The 17,150-nt window shown below is 40.4% G+C and overlaps 1 protein-coding gene across 1 annotated transcript in view; it reads left to right on the top strand.

Annotated features, from left to right (window-relative positions):
• Window positions 1-14,615: 14,615 nt before the first annotated feature.
• LRRC72 (leucine rich repeat containing 72) overlaps window positions 14,616-17,150 on the top strand; it is a 41,336-nt gene continuing 38,801 nt past the window's right edge. The window contains exon 1 of the mRNA XM_059395714.1: window positions 14,616-14,708. Within this exon, the coding sequence (XP_059251697.1) occupies window positions 14,616-14,708 (93 nt within the window). The remainder of the gene's footprint in view (window positions 14,709-17,150) is intronic.

Here is a 17,150-nt window from a genome sequence, read left to right as displayed (position 1 = left end):
GGCTGAGCTATCCTGCAGTAACAAACAATGCTTCCACCACAAAACTCAGATCAGTATCTCAAAATGTCTCAGCCAACCTGTATAGCAGTCATCGGTAGCCCCGACTGAGGAAGCAGCCACCATCACAATCGCGCCCTCCCTCATGTCAGCAGAAGAAGTGTCCTGGACGATCTCATACCGCCACTTAAATGCCCCCACTCAGAAGTGACCCAAATTATTTCTACTTACGACTCATCGGCAGTTACTTGTCACCTGGCCTCATTCATTCAGAAGGGAGCAAAGAAGTGCAATTGAGCCAGATGCCAGGAAGTGGGGAAGGGCCAGAAATACGACACATAGCCCAAATGGTGCTATACCTCCACTAAGAAAGAGGCAACTTCTTCCCATGTTGCACACACACATTTATGGATGAAGATACATCATGTTGTATCTCTGAGCTGTATTCACTAAAATGTAATCATAATGAGATTTTTATTTTTTATTTAAGTTCCTAGGGCTTAAAACAGTATTTTAATATAGGAGAGCTTAAGCAGGTATTTTGGGGTAAATAAAATTCTCATGAGAAGTAAGGGTGGACAGAAAGAAGAGAGCTAACAGTAACGTTATTTAACAGAACAGCTATGGCTGACTTGCCCTTCATTATTCCAAAAATCACCACGTAAGAAACTTCCAGAGTCAAATGATTCACCAAAGATTTTGGTATAATGCTATCACTACTTCCTCAAATTGCTCCAGAAGACTTACCCCAATAAGATCAAGTACAAATTCTGTCATGGACTATGCCCAATATCAGATGTTTAACCACAAATAGCCAAGTCGGACTTAAATTAAAAAAAGAGGGGTAGGAGCCAGAGGAGCAAAGAAGATGATCTAACCCTCTGAGATATCGATTTCAAATCAAGTGAGATTTCATGCTCCAGCACCTGGGTGGGAAATCACAATAATTTATATTGATCTGAATTTCCCCTAAATTAACCTATAAATTTAACACAATCCCAATTGGATTTTTTTCTCCATAAAACTATTTCCATTTGAATTTCATTGTTTCTAACTTCCAGAAGTCATCAAATTTTACCCAAACTGTCTCTGATATTTGCCAAACAGACAGACTGATATAGGAAAATACTGAAACTGAATAGCGAATTTGCTAAGAGATGAAACCATATGAGGATAACGACCCTGTCATCTTGGGGGAAGCCTTGGAGTTCTATCCTCTCCCCCCCTGGGGCCACCATCAGAGTGTAGCAATGGAGACTTCAAGCAAGGGGACCTTCCCCATTTACCAGGTCCCAGAGCTCTCCCAACTATCCTGTGGACCTTGTGATGAGTTAGAGGAAGCCACTTGGAGGATCCAGGCTGTCTTCCCTCTCTGATCCTGTGCTCAGAATCTGGGCTGCATGGGGACAGTATCTGCCCTTGTGCAGTTTAGTTCCATCAGGGAGGCACCGTGTTACTCATATGTTGACAAGTAACATCATCTGATGACTGATATGAAAACAGAAGAAGCTACTCTGACAGAAGGGCTTCAAGGCTTACCCATTTGACCCAGAATTCTGGAAGCTGATCCTCACTGTCAGAAATAAAACATGACCTCTTAAATGGAATGACACAAGTTTCAAAGGCAAGAGACTGACAAATTAACCATGACCACTTGCTCCACCCCACCACTGGCCAAGAACTGAGTCTCAATGCTGTGTGAGGCCCCCCACACCAGTCACTGCCCCAGAACATGATGGAGGTTCCTAAACTTCTCCTGAAGCCAGGTGAGAAGATTCTGAGTAGACCCTCCATGAGCAAGGGCTGGCCAATCCCCAACAGAAGCTCCAAAAGGAACACCTGGGTCCCTGGGACCCATTTGAGCTTTTTTCATCTGGTTAGGGACCCTCCACGGACCCAAGCTCTGTGTACCATTTACCTGAGATGGGCTGGTAGGCACAGGGTTCCTGTTAACCCTGAAAAGATGAGGGACCCAGCTGAGCACACCTGGCCTAGATATGCCTGATACCACCCTGGAGCTGGTCCTGGCAGCTGATCTCCCTGCATGAAACCGAGATAGGAGAGCCCTTGCCTCTGCCCTGTGGGATCAAGCCCCATCCTCTGAATAGCACAGACCTCCTGAGCATTCTTCTTCCTCAGCTGACCTGTTCGACCTTTCCTTTCCATTGCTACAACTCCATCCCCTAACATTGCTCTTTTCACATCCCATGCTCTCCTCCCCAGACCGTCCACCAGACTGTGGACATTTTGGCTAGAATCTTTCTACCCTGCTTCGGGCATTTATGGATTTATACAAATACTCTCTTTATAATCTATAGATGGTCTCCACCCAGTTTTTACAGCAAACATTGCGTGATAAACTAAACATCTTTCCCCGTCAATAAAGGCGACTCGATTGCCTCATTCTTCAACAGCTGTTTCATTTCCACAGAACGGATGATTCATTAATCCTCTCTCTTCTAGCGTTACTTCCCAGTTTTCTCCTATTCAAGATAATACTGCAGTCAGGTATTTTTCCCACAGATCAGCACACATTCTAGAAAAGAAGGGCAAAGGAATCAGGCTGCTTTCCGCTCACCTGCTGTGGCCCCTGGACCAGGTACTTAGCCCTCTGTGCCTCAGGCTTCTCCTCCATAAAATGAGCCTGTGTGGAAATCTTGCAGGTAAATCAAAGGTTTGTTGCCACTCAAAGTTACCTTCTTGCAATGTACTTATGCTGGGGACTGATCAAGACTACCATGACGTTAACTCTTAAAACACAACTGTTTTATTTTAAATCCAGTTTTGGGAACAACAGGACCACATTCTTATTCTTCCATGTCCAATTGACAAGGATCACCACCCAGTTTGAAGAGTTGAAATGTCATTTGAAATTGCTACTCTCCATTTCTGTAACTTGAGATACTGCTGATAGGTGGGGGAAGTAGTTATCTATTTTTCTTAATTTATGAAAACCACACTTATTAGCTGTCTCTACTATAGCAACAGTGTGCACACACTATCACAGCTTGCTCTTCTGACACCTTCTTTTTTTTTTTTCTGTGAGTGGAAAAATCTCATTGCTTTTTTTTTTTTTTTTTACTTTGTACATAGCTATTTGCCATTCTTTAAATAGATAGCTATTTGTTATTCTTTAAATAGACTGCTATAAAAATTGCATTGAGCAAAGTTTAACTCTTTCTGGAACAGAACACTGCTGGCAAGAAGTCGGACTCCACAGGATGAAGGAGGGTGCAGGTGTCAGAGCCCAAGCAGGTGGAGAAGGTGTCCTCGCACACAGCCGACCCATACAGGGAATTCAGAGCCTTGGCACATCGCCAGAACTGTTCCAGGCGGTGGGGGAGGATAGATGGGAAGAGTGTGCAGTGTCAGAGTTCAAGCCACGGGAAGATCATGTCCTTGTGAAGAAGGGCAGCCCAGCGGGTGGTGTAGAAGCTCTAGCAGGTGGGGGAGGCCGTCCATGTGCATCTATGTGGGGGTCCAGGCTGATAGGTGTGAACTCTCTGCTTCCAAGAGAAGTGAGGGATGAGTCCACCTGGCAGGGCAGCCAGAGAACACATCAGAGTGGATCTTGATTATCTACCAGTCATAGAGATACCACTCCCCTTGCCAGTGACTGATTTTAGGTGGGTATGTGACTCCATTTTGGCCAAGGATACATGGAAGGGAAGCACTTAGGGAAATGTTGCGCCTCTTATAAGGCGAACATGAAGTAAGCCCTCTTCTTCCTCTTAATAGCGGCGTGTCAGAATGTAAAACCTGGAGATGCTCCTACTGTCTCGTGAGGAGAAAGGCTAACTGAAAACCCAAAATGAAAGCCAGCTTAGAGAAGGGCAGGATTTAAAACGAGCAGAGATCTGGAACTCTGGCCCTGACTATCTAGAACCTAGAACTGATCTCCCTTTGGACTTCTTGTTCATGGACACAAGATAGTGCCTTGCTGCTTAAACAGGTAAAGCTTAGGGTTCTGATACTATAATGCAAACCATCCTAACCAATCATAATCCCTTTAATCCAAAGTTGGTTCCTGTCCCTGACAATGAGTCTGCTACTGGCCTTGTCCATGATGAATCAGAGGGACCAACCCTCCGGGTTACTGGAGGCAACAACCAAAATCATTTACACATAAACAGTATACGATCCAGGGTATGGAAGCTGCCCTAGGAAAAAGCCATAGCTGGACTTTGTGATTTTCCAGTGGGTCTCTCCTAGGTGGAGTTCTACATGAGAGCCTCAAGGTCATTCTACCAGTTAAATAAAGTTTCTTAAATTGTCTTAATTAGTACAAAGTACGAACGTGTTATGTTACCATAGCTGTACAGTTTAGGTATGATCCCTATGAAAGTAATAAAACGAAGTTAATAAAAAATAGTTTATTCAACCAGAATAGTATAGGAAGACAATGACACGAGAGGAAAAAATAGCTGTAGGGTAAGAAGTTAAGCTCTGGAAGCTAGCATTTCCTAGCAAAGAAACTGTCAAGCTTACCAATGTAGTAACGTCCTTGGTAAATTTTCTTGTCAAGGGATTTCTGACAAGCAATTCCTGAACTTTTAGAGAAAACATAACCAAGAAATACCAAGAGATCATGTCAGAGAACAGAATAATTTTGATAGCAGCACTAATATTCAGCATGGGCCACACCAAGATAAACAATTATGGGAGTGCACATGTAATACTTTGAGTCACTAACTTGTAGTTGACAAAGATCGGAAAGAAGGGATTTTCTTCACCTGAAGACATCCTAGTTACTAAAGCTATGATATAAAAATATAACAAAAATCAACAAAGGGAAATTGAAAAAGAATGTATGGAGACAGGATGCAGGACATTTTTTACCACCTACTATTACAATAGGTAGACGGATTAACTAACGATACAATCTGCCTTGGAAAATGTAGAAAAGAGTATTTAAAATAATGTTTTATAAAGGGCTTAGCTGACTTCCTTTCGTTGAATGGCACTCACATTGTAGTGACAAATTTTTTAAAGTTTATGAGCAAAAGTAGGAATGCAGTGAAATAGTTTTCAGACCACCTACATTTAGCATACATTAGATTACACAACACATTCCTTTTAGTGAATGCTCTTTCTATAACATTCATTCCAGTTACTGATAGAAGCTGCAAACAGGATTATGATATTTAATTAATTAAAAAATGCAGCTGTACTTCAAGCTCTTGGCAGCTATCCAATTACTGTAATGTAGATTTTTGGAGAGAAAGAGAAGGATACAAGGCTACCAGAAATAATATCACATTTACCTTTGGTTAATTAATTTAGTGGAGGGAAGGGGCAGAGGTCAGTAGACACAAGCTCTGGGCAAGTGTTACAGTAAAAATTAGGGTCAGTGTGGGCCAGATGTAGACCCAAGAAATGACCCATAGATGTGAAAATGACATGACATTATGAGGTTCACCCTCAAGATAATATTTTCACATCAACGAACATGGTTGGACTCTTGATTTAAAGTAAAGAATCTAATGCAAACTAGCTTAAAGCAGAAGGAAAGTAAACTGACTTGCATCTAAGCTGCAGTCAACCACAAGCAGGTGTGGAGTTAGCTACAATGGTGGACTACCTTTAGACTTGACCTTCTCTTGCTCTGTATGGTAGTTTTATTCTCTTCTATTGTAAATCCACTTTCTATGTAGAAACATGGCCAATAGCATCTTCTAGGCTCATTGGCTAGCAGCTTAATGATAAGACAACTCACCATGTACCACTTTTCTTTCTTTTCATTCTTCCCCCTCTTTTCCCTTGCTGCTTGCATCCATCTGAACTCTTGGATGTCATTGGAAGAAACACCAACAAGAAAGGGGAAGAAGAAGAAAAAAAAAAAAAAAAGGAGGAAAAACTGCTAGGAAGTCAGAACCTCAGTGGTGACAGAACCAGGAATTCTAAATCTGCAGGCATCCCTCACCCATTTTCTCCCAATTCTACCGCTCGTCATGTGCTGGCTTTTCATGCCCAGCCCAGCCCCTTTACATGGCTGCAAACATGGCTGGCGGCACCCAGTTCCCTGACTCCTTTTCAGATTGTTGGGAAGGGAAGGAGCTCCACCCCAGGCTTCTGGGGATGACCAAACGCATGACACCTGACTCTGGAGAGATGTGACTGGCAGCAGTTTCTTCATCTCCTGCCCTCACAGCCCAGGGGAGGAGGACACTGCAGGCCACGCAGGACTCCATAGGGGCTGTGCTCTGGAACAGAGTGGACAGCCAGAGCCTTTAGGAGGCAGACTTGGCACAGAGGATGAGATGCCTTGGTTCCCACACAAGGATGTGATTGGGTTGTTTCAATAACTCTTTGGCTGGCAGAGAAGTGAAACCAGCTACCCTGGGATATGCACTGTATTTGTTCTGTTGGATGAGGAGCATCACTTGGCTAGGAGACTTTATCTGTGGGAAGAGAGTAAGGAGGGAGCACATGGTTCAGTCATTTTAGGCCTTCCCAGTTTTAGATATTAAGGCAACATGTAATATTAACTTTAGGTCGTATACCACATAGCATCCTTCCCCCTAATTCCAACTGGGAAAACCTAGGAGTAATTATTCTGCTTAGTGTCTCTTGGATTATAGGCCCACCTTTGATGCCAGGAGCTTTGAGAGCTTTGAGAGCTGGGCCATACAATCAGGGATAAAGCAGTGCCCCCAAAGAAGGACATCGCCTTTCAAAAGGTAAGATGTGGGTGATCAAAAGACAATAATGTAATTCCTAATCACAATTATGTCCCATCCTTTGCTACTCTCTTCCTTCTCTCTATCACCTGCTTCTTTACATTTTTTTCCTCTTTTCTTTCTTATCGTCACCCTGTCTCTCTTTTCTCTCCAGCCCTCCCCTTCTGTCTTTCTTCCCTTTTGCTCTCTCTTCTCCTTCTCCTTTGTTCTATTCTCTCACTCCCTTTACCTCGCTCCCCTGTTTTTAATAGTTCATGCTAGCAAAAGTCACTCACAGCCATCACCTATACAAATAGTAGGAGTCTGATGGCATTGAGCTGGATTTCTGCTGCTTACTGCATAAGTAAGATCACTAGAGGTAAAGGATAAAGAATTGGACAAAACTAAGTGAGCTGTTTGTCTATCTTTTCTATCCAAATTTAAGAAAAATTGCTAAACTTCTTGGAAACTGTACCCTAGTGGTGGAAACACATTTTCTTTCTTTGTTATAACATAAAATGAATTCATGAAATGAAAATTATTTTCTAAAACTTTAGAAGCATTAAACTTGCAATGCAAAAAAACCTCTTCATGTCTTTGTACTTCTTCTGAAAAAGATTTCTTCTGAACTACTTTCCAAAATGTAGTGCTTATAATTAAAATGATTATTGAACCTTTGTCTCCTATTTGTTTTGTGTGAAAAGTTGGTGATGAAAGCATCATTAATATGAACCTTACAACTGAATAAAGGCAATAAAGAGCACACAGTTATTACAGTCAATAAGACAGTTTGGAATTCTGTACAAGGGTAATTGAAACACTTCAGGCTCTAAGCAAATAATAGTAACATCTTTAATGATCCATTTGAATGCCAGCCAATATCAAGCAGAACCAAACACAATTACAGTATGTTTAGAGCTATGGGAGCTAATACTATTTGCTTCATAACTCCCTTTCTTTGGAGTGTCTTAATTCACATTCTCTGTTCCTTGGCAGAGTATGTGATTTATGGTAGGGATTCAGTCAATTTCAATGCCTGACTCAATGAATGAGTGCATAAATGAAGGATATCGGGTCATCTAAAATAGCTTCCTCATGTAGAAAGAAGAGCTCTTTAAATGGCTTGATGGCCCAAGTCTGGCCACACATGGTATCCCAAGCTTCCTGGAGCTAGTTTGGGAATCTTTTTCTGTCACTGTAAGTATGTAAACAAGACCAATAAAAAATCTGTCCCCAGGAATTTTGGATGCCACTGCTAACAGTGATCTTATTATGCAAAACTAATCCAGGCCTTAAAGAAAAAATGACTTCCAAGCTGAGTCTTCATTTTGAAGTGTACTTTTTAAAAACATATTTTATTTATTTATTTATTTAACACAGAAAGAGAGATCCCAAGTAGGCAGAGCAGCAGGGAGAGAGAAGGGGGGAAGCAGGCTCCCTGCTGAGCAGGGAGCCCGATACGGGGCTGGATCCCAGGACCCTGAGATCACAACCTAAGCCGAAGGCAGATGCTTAACCCACTGAGCACAGGCAACCCCTGAAATGTACTTTAAAAGTCATGGGACTATGAAGAAAATCTCAGCAGTTTCAGATGCTTGAGTTAGAAAGAGCGTAGGAAAAAACTATTATGTTGAGAAGTGAAAACTGAGCCCCAAAATAACACCCCAAAGTTGACAAAATAATAATACTTAATACTGTCCCATTGTTAAGTATATATCACATTTGAAAAAGTTTTCATAAAGAAATGAAAGAATATTTATTGACTTGCTGATAGTATTCATTCAGTTAATGATTTTTTTTAAGTTAACACAACTTAGATTAAGTTGTTTAATAATAAATATTTTTAAAATTATCTTTCAACTAAATTACCGGCTATTATGATAAAAGAGTTAGGTTTATTTTTACAACTAAACATGTGGTTGCATGTAGCTAACATTCCAAGGGTAAATTTGGCTTTCCAGATTTAAATATTAATATGGAAATTGTCAGAAGGAGAAATTTTGTCAGATTTTACTACATATGGTAACAGGGTACAAGAATTCTTTTAAGAAGAATAGCTTTTCAACTAGAAATATAGCTTTTTAGATCTCTTCATACTTGTAATTTAAATTCATATATACATATTTAATATACATGGAATAAAAAATAGACATTAAAATATATAATTAGTTATCTATTACTGCATAACAAATCACTTCAGAATTAAAAACAAAACAACAAACACTTATTATCTCCATTTTGAATGTTGGGAATCTGGGTATGGCTCAACTGGGTGCCCCTGGGTCAGAGTCTCTCACAAAGCTACAAGCGAGACCAGGGCTATAGTTATCTGAAGGCTTTGGTGGGGGTGTGTCTATTTCCAGGATGACTCACATGGCTATTGGCAGGCTTCAGGTCCTCTCCAGCTTTTGGCTAGAGACAACAATACCTTGTCATGTGGGCTTTTCTCTAGGTCAGCTCACAACATGACAGCAACTTTACCTCAGACCAGGCCAGAGAACAAGAGAGAGCGGACCAAGACAGAAACCACGGTCCTTTTGAAATCTAATCTCAGAAGTGATATCCTATCCACCTACCATATTCTATGAATCAGAAGCCCATAAATCTGGCCCATGTGCAAGGGAAGGGAGTTATACAAGGATGTGAAAACCAGGAAGTAGGGATCACCAGGGGTATTGTAGAGGTTGTCTACTATGTGTTTGTGTGTGTGTGTGTGTGCATGGACATACATGTGTGTGAATGTATATGTACACACACATACATGCATACATGCACTCGCATATACATACATGTGCAATATACACATAATCCCCACACATTTATATATAGAGAGAATTTATGCTTCAAATGTCTAATTGTGATATTATATATGTGACAAAACACAGCATTCCTGCTAGTATTATCAAGACTTCTCTGCCAGTTTAGGATAAATTTCTCTGTACCAGTAACTCAAGAACTCAAGAAGTCTAAACTGAACCAAGTGAGGGAACAGTTAGTAATTTTAATGATATCACACAATGAAATCCTACAATAGAAATTAATTTTAAAGAATTGTATAACCTTTCCACCCAGTTACAATTTCTAATTTCAGGCATGAGGTCTTCTGTACTAGGCCCCATGATTTAAAAGCCCCTGTTCAACTCTTCCTCTGAACTCACCACCTCCAACCCTGCCCACCCCATTAGACAACTAGACGAGCCTACACTTTTCCACACTCTATACCTATATACCCTGATGGGCATATATGCTCCTCTAGGCACAACGAATAGTCAAAGGGTGGCTATGTGAGGGCATGGATAGAGCTTAGACATGGGACCCAATGATTGTGGGAGAATATGTAAAATCACACCAAAATCAGCACAGGTTTGGAATTGAAAATTACACTATTTGGTGAAGTTATAGTCCCATCTAGAGGTTTTAAGGTTTTCCAGAGAGTATAGAAATGTTTCCAAACTTGAACCACTTCCTGTTCCTGTTCAGGTAGCTATTTTGAGGATTGTGTGTGGGTTTTGAGAGGAAATAAGGTATGAAAGGCAGAACTGTAAATGGCTATTTTTTTTCTTTTTTTGTGAGAGTTCAAGAACTAATAAATATGGGCAAAATTCCTTCAGAATTTTGGTGACAAAACATGTCATGGGGTTGGGGAGAGAGTGATGCTTCCCTATTAGCTCAGAATCCACGGATGATTTAAACAATGGCAACACTTAAAACATCAGGTGATAGCATCTTGGGCATGGATCCCTGGGATCAGTAAAAGAGTACTTCAGGGACAGAGAAATAATGTTTATCTCAGCATTCTGAAAGCAGCAGACATTAGCCAGGGAGAGAGAGCAAGGGAAGACAATTGTGCAAGATGTTACAAGATGACTTGAATCATTGGGTGACTTTAAGAAATAACTGGGAAATTCTATAGATCTAGTTCGTAGTGTGGGTTTCAGTCATTTCAATCTTCACGTTCAAAGTTAAGCAATTAACATGAAATCACAATTCACGGAAAAAGAAAATACAAAGGACCAATAAGCATTTGAATGATACTCAACTTCACTAAGTATGTACAAATTAAAACATCAAGATAAAATTTTTCTCCAATTAGATTGGCAAAATTTAACAAAATACCATCCTGTAGAGAAAGAAACAAATATATGACTCATTAATACTATCAAAGAATTTCACCTAATGTAATACTCAGGAGTACAAAGACACTTCTTATAGCATTGGTTATCATAGCAAAAAGAAAAGAGAATTGGACAACATAATTGTCCATCAGCAGAGTAATGCATAAATAAACCATAAGAAACATTACAAGGGAACATAATGCAACAATTCAACCCAGTAGTTTAGGTTGAAAGATGGAAGTTCACGAGATGGTAAAGAGAAACATGAAAGCTAAAGAACAAATTAGAAGGACACATTCCGGGGCACCTGGGTGGCTCAGTTGGTTAAGCGTCTGCCTTCGGCTCCGGTCATGATCCCAGGGTCCTGGGATGGAGCCCATCGGGCTCTCCGCTCAGCAGGGAGTCTGCTTCCCCCTCCCTCTCTCTGCCTCTCTGCTACTTGTGATCTCTCTCTCTCTCTCTGTCAAATAAATAAATAAAATATTAAAAAAAAAAAATAGAAGGACGCATTCCATTCTTTAAAAAAAAAAAAGACAAAACCAGACAGGCAGAAACAAGTTGTTAGCAAGCAACAGTTTCATAGGTAGCTGGATGATATGAGACTTCTGGGTCAGAGACTAAGGACAGTTTACTACTCACAGTAACAGCACAGCCTGGGTATCCTTCAGCCACAATTTCCAAAAGGTAATGAGAAGCAGGCCAGGTGATGTGGTCATACACAGTAGACTGTGTTAGAGGAGAGGAATGCTAAACTTAGAAAACCTAAATCTTTTATACTGGACAGTAAAAGTCTGCCTGATCTTATCTTTATTATAAGGGAAGGAGACATTGAATTTATTATGCTGCTTAGTGAAAAAACTAAAAAAACCAAAACACACCCACAATTTGCTCAGGAGATAGACACTATATCTTCCAAGTGTGTTCATTATAAAAATTTAAAATGTAGTCCTGAACAAAGGCAGTCAGTGTCTCTTCCTGTAAGACTTACAGTAACATGAAAGACTCATGGAGAATTCCATGAATTCTCAATATTTCATTCATTTTCATTTTGTATAAATAAAAAATTGTAGTTATTATCTAAAATGGTATTTTACCTAAACTTAAAGCAATGAATGTTGATACTATGCTTATCAACTATCAATAGAAAGATATATTTTTAAACACATAAAAATATATTTGGATTGTGGCTGATATGTTTCTCATTCTATGCACATTCTACACAGTAGAAAATGGCTGATAATGATTATTTCATGCAATAAATATTTTTCACTCACTTGCAAAAATAGCATGTAGACTGATTATTGGAATTGCTCAGGCAAAAATCAGAAGATTTAAAAAATTATTTAGCTTTAATGGTAACTATCACACCCATAATTTTTTTTTCTCACACATTTTCCACTGGAAAATTCTTCTTAAAAAACAATCACATGTCAACATCTCAACAAGAACATTTTACTCTGTGAACAATACATACTACTTTTCTAGAGGAGTGTAATTAGATTTTTGAGCTAAACTTCCAACTGGTTCATTTTACTATTGAAGACACTGAAGCCCAGAGACATTAAGTGACTTGAAAGTGGCCAACAACTAGTTAATGTCAGAGCTGAGACCAAACCCCACATGCCCTGACTTGGAGCCCAGGCTCTTTCTTCTTATCCAAAGCCACATACATGATATGATAGAGCTTTCAAATGGGGTATGCACACCCCTGCAGGCAATGGCAGTATGCCAGGGAGGTAAAGCCACAGGATAAACACAGGGTGTCTTGCTTGAGTGTAAATATTACTCAAAGATTTGAGGGGAGTTATGGGAGCCACTTTATTTTCATATTAAAACAAGATTGATTGTAAAGCAGAATGTACATTTTACATGGATTTTTAAAATTTCAAGCTGAATTCCTCAGGCTCTAATCCTACCTCACAGAGGTTAAAAAAAAAATCTCTGCTCACTCTGCTAAAGATACTTCTTTTGTAAAAATTTTATGCCACCAATGTGAGGCTTTCTAGATAGTGCCTCTTACCAAAAATGTGCTTCGCTAACCTCCATCTTTGACATTCTGAAATTAAATTTGCACTGTTTTAGTCCTCATGATCAATTAAATTATGAATTTTTCTCAAAGAGAGAACACATTAAGATTTATAATAAATGAGTTTCTGAGTTCCTTTACGAAGAATAGAGCTCTTTTTCAAAAATTTTTTTTCTCTTCTTAATATTGAGTAAAAAGATTTTAAAAAATAAAGGATATAATCTTTAAATGTGATTTTAGTAGAAATCAACTGGTTGGTAGTTTACTTATGTAAGATGCTCTGGAAATGCATTTTGCATTTGATTCTAAAACTCACGTTTGTGTAATGTACGAAGTAGAACAAATAGCATGTATTTCCATTTTTCTTGTAGCATATACATGAATGATATTTGAAATTCTATAACCCATGTTTAAGAGCAAAAATAGGAGACAGGACACCAGTCAATTACTTTATGCATTTTCTCAGTAGATCATTCCTCTCAATTGATTTTTATTTCTGGGATATAAAACCACTTGGACAATCATTCTCAGATGATCCCTCCTTCTGTGATAACTTGGAAGACTTCTACCTACCCAACTCTACCAGACCCAAATACATTTCAGAAGTACTAAAAGAGTGGGCGTTTGATTTTTCTGAGACATTTGTAAAAGCTCTATTCCAACACCAGCATTTTTTCATGCAAGTACCCTGACCCCTTTCTAACAGCTACATTTAATTCTAGATTTCAAGTTCAAATTTGGACCCAAGAAACCAACTCATTCAATTAAATCAACATTTATAGAATTCAGGGTACTAGGCCCAGACAGAAAACAGTGATGAACCAGAGAGAATCCTGCCTTCAAAATGTCCCAAGCTAGAGGGGAACAAGACTCATATAAATAAAATCATAACATAGCCTATGTAAGAGGTTCCAATAGAAGGAGGGGAGCCATCAATTAAACAACAATAACACCTTGAAGATTGGAAAAACCTTGCCACGTAGTGGCTTCACTTACCCATTTTCTGCTAGAGGGAGGAGTTTTCAGCTACTGAACCAACATGCACTTGCCCTTCACAATAAGATCAGTCAAGAGTTCCATTTTTCTGCAAACGTGGAATCTGGGTCTCCTTGATATTGCTACCTCCACCTGCATTCCAGGACCGGATCTAGGAGGAGGCAAGTAGGACACTGGTCTTAGTACAAAAATTACAAAAATGTAAGGAATCCAAACTCAGCAATCAAAACAAGTGCTGATGAGATATATATATATATATATATATATATATACACATAGATATAGATATAGATATAGATATATAGATATATGTAAAATTCAAAATTAATGCAACAGCATTCATGATGAACAGAATGTCAAAATTTTAAATAACAGAGGATGAGCAATATTGATTCTTTTTCTTCTTTGCTTCGAGCCCCACTAGGATTCTGTAGGGCATTCCTTCAACCCCCCCTCATGTGGCCAGTGGTACGTCTACTCTTCAGAAAGCTAAGCTTTCTAGTATTTAGAGCTCAGATCAATGAAATTATTATTAGTGGGTGATTGCTACTGGAGTGCTCTGACATAGCGGACCCCTCCATCTCTGGCATGGGCGGCAATCTGCACGGCCCGCTGGATAAACGCGAGTGTGTTCAAGGTACAATGTGGTGGGCGCTACAGGGCCACACGTGAAAACGTCATAGAAGGGACTGGCTTCAAATCTTTCCTAGTTTGGATTGGCTTTTAGTCGCCCAGATTGCGGTAACTGTTGGTAACGGACCAATGAGCCATGGAGCTAGGTTGGATGGCTAGTAGGTGCTGCTAGCCTCCCTTAGTGCCCTGATGGCCTGGGACCCGAACCATCTGCCCCATGTCTCCCTACACTCTACGAGCTTAGTCAGGGCTCCGGAAGTTGCCTTCGAGATCAGCCGCAGGGTAAGTGGCACCCCCTTCCAGGGGCTCCAGGCCACGAGCCCCTCAGGTCCCTGCGCCAGCCAGCGGTCGGCCGGAGCGGGTAGAACAATGGCAGACCCTAGGCCCTCCACTGAGGCTGGAGGTCCGTAATCTCCAGGGTCGGGTTTGGGGATGCCTCTGATCCTCACTGGCGGATTTACATGAACCTTTCCTGGCTTACTGTCTGCCGCTTATGTAACATTGGCAGTTTAGAGATTACATAATAAAACCATCAATTTGGAATCTTGACTCTCCCACAAATATAAATAACCCAGAAATACCCTCCCCCTAAAGAGGTCATTTCTGGGTTATTTATATAAAGTGCAAATGGACACATGGAGGAGGAAGATTTCTTTGATGAACAGTACAAATAGAGTTGTGGGCAGTTAAGCTTAAAGAATGCTTGAGTGGGAAAATTTGTCAGAATTGTTGGCCATAGGAGCTCCCAAGTGCTGAAGAGTTCTAGGGCACTCTGGGGAGGCTTGGGGCTGCCATGTATATCAAGGCTGGGGCTTCTGTAAGGATTTGAAAGCTACACACACTAAGTCCTAACTAAGCTGCGGAGCGTGTGGCTTGCATGTAGCTGTAGGAATTTATCGCTGCAGTACCTAAGTCAGCAAAGAGAATGTTTTCGTCTGTAGATTTTAACACAGACTTTATTCTTCTGGGATTTCATAATCCCACCATTTTCAAACATTTTTTCCCCCTGTTTTATCTAGATCCTCAGGCAAGGGTCCGGGGAGGAAACTGCTGTTATCCTCCTTGTGCTGGAACTCCCCATACCCTAATTCCATGTTGCATTGTTTTTATATCCCTGTTTGGTGAATGAGTTAATTTGAAATCTGATTCCTCTCCCACCCAGTCAGACAACTGTTGTCCGAATTCAGTACCTCTGCTGAGTAATATCCTCTACTACCCGACACAACACTGCAGATTCAAATTCTACCTTCTTGAAATTTGCCATCTTAGCTCCCACTGTGCTCTTGTTTCTCCAACTTTGCAACCTTCCCTCCAAACCCTCTTTCTTCTGCTTTCTGCTTCTGCAGCTTCATTCCCTCCTCCTCTCTCTCTCTCAATGTGGCTCCTTCCCAATGATTGAACCGGGGTCCCACTTGCTCTTGTGCACCGACCAGTCTGTCATCCCCAGCCTGATATCTCTGCTGAGCTCCTCCCTTCCACCGGCAGCTTGCTGCTGGATGCCTTGACCTGTGTGTCTCACCAGCACCCCAATTTCCATGTTTCCAGCTGAGTCCATCTTCCCTTCCAATCACCTTCTCATCATCATCGCATGAACACATTCATTAGCATCACCAATTGTGACTTTGCTAGCCCGTATTCTGTCTCATTATTTGCCAGTTTCCATCAATTCTCTCGCACGCCCTCTGTCATGCCTGCTCACTCACTGCTCCTTCCCACTTGCCACTCTCCTGGTGCCTTGCCTTGATTCGCCAGAGGCAGCCTTGCTTCCTATCTGCAGTTCTCTCTGCACCTCGGCCCATCACACACACTGCGCTCATCTTTCTGAGGCCTTGCTTCGTCAAAAGATCGAGGCGACCCAAGTGTCCACAGATACATAAAGGGAAAAACAAAATTTAGTATACACCTACAATAAAACATGATTCTTCCTTAAAAAAGAAGAAAAGGTTGACACACACTACGACGGGGATGAACACTAAAGACGTTAGGCAGAGCAAAATAAGCCAGTCACAAAAGGACAAATACTGTCTGATTCCACTTAGATGAGGCACCTGGAGTCGTCGAATTTATAGAGAGAGAAAATAGCAGGGTGGCTCCCAGGGGCTGAGGGAAGGGGAAAATTGGCAGTTAGTGTTGAAGGCATACAGTTTCATTTGGGGAAGACGAGAAACTTCTGGAAACGAATGGTGGCCATGTTTCCACAGAACTATGCAGTGAAAACAGTAAATTCCGATAGTCTATATATTTTACCACAATTAAAAAAAAAAAATAGTTCAGGGGAAGAATGCTTGGTGTCCTTCTTTAGGTGAAAGGAATATGCTCCTGGTGAAGTTGTGTGTTGATTGGGAACTGGATCCCAATCAACGGATTCACTGAAACTTGAAACTTCTTAGCACAGATTTATGTTCTTTGGCACTTTGACATTAATGCTTGTTGTTAGAGTCATATGAAATTTTTGGCTGGAAAGAAAAATACCATGATAAAAAGCTGGATAAATAAATAATTTATTATAGCAGTGACTTAGATATTATGCTGATAGTTTCAATTTCCTTCTTCATCTCTTAATTTTCAAAATTTGACTTAAATCCTTAAATATTCATTCTATGGCTGAAATTTTCAAAATTTGTGTTACTCTCCCACGACTAAATTAATAGGTGCTTATTTTAAAATATTTGAATGTTACTTTTATTTTTTTTAATTTTTGTCAAATAATTGTTTTTAAATGTA

This window comes from Mustela nigripes, chromosome 4 (genome assembly GCF_022355385.1).
Source record: "Mustela nigripes isolate SB6536 chromosome 4, MUSNIG.SB6536, whole genome shotgun sequence".
Lineage (NCBI taxonomy): Eukaryota > Metazoa > Chordata > Mammalia > Carnivora > Mustelidae > Mustela > Mustela nigripes.
The sequence above is the reverse complement of the archived record's forward strand: the minus strand, read 5'-3'. Positions and strand labels throughout refer to the sequence as shown.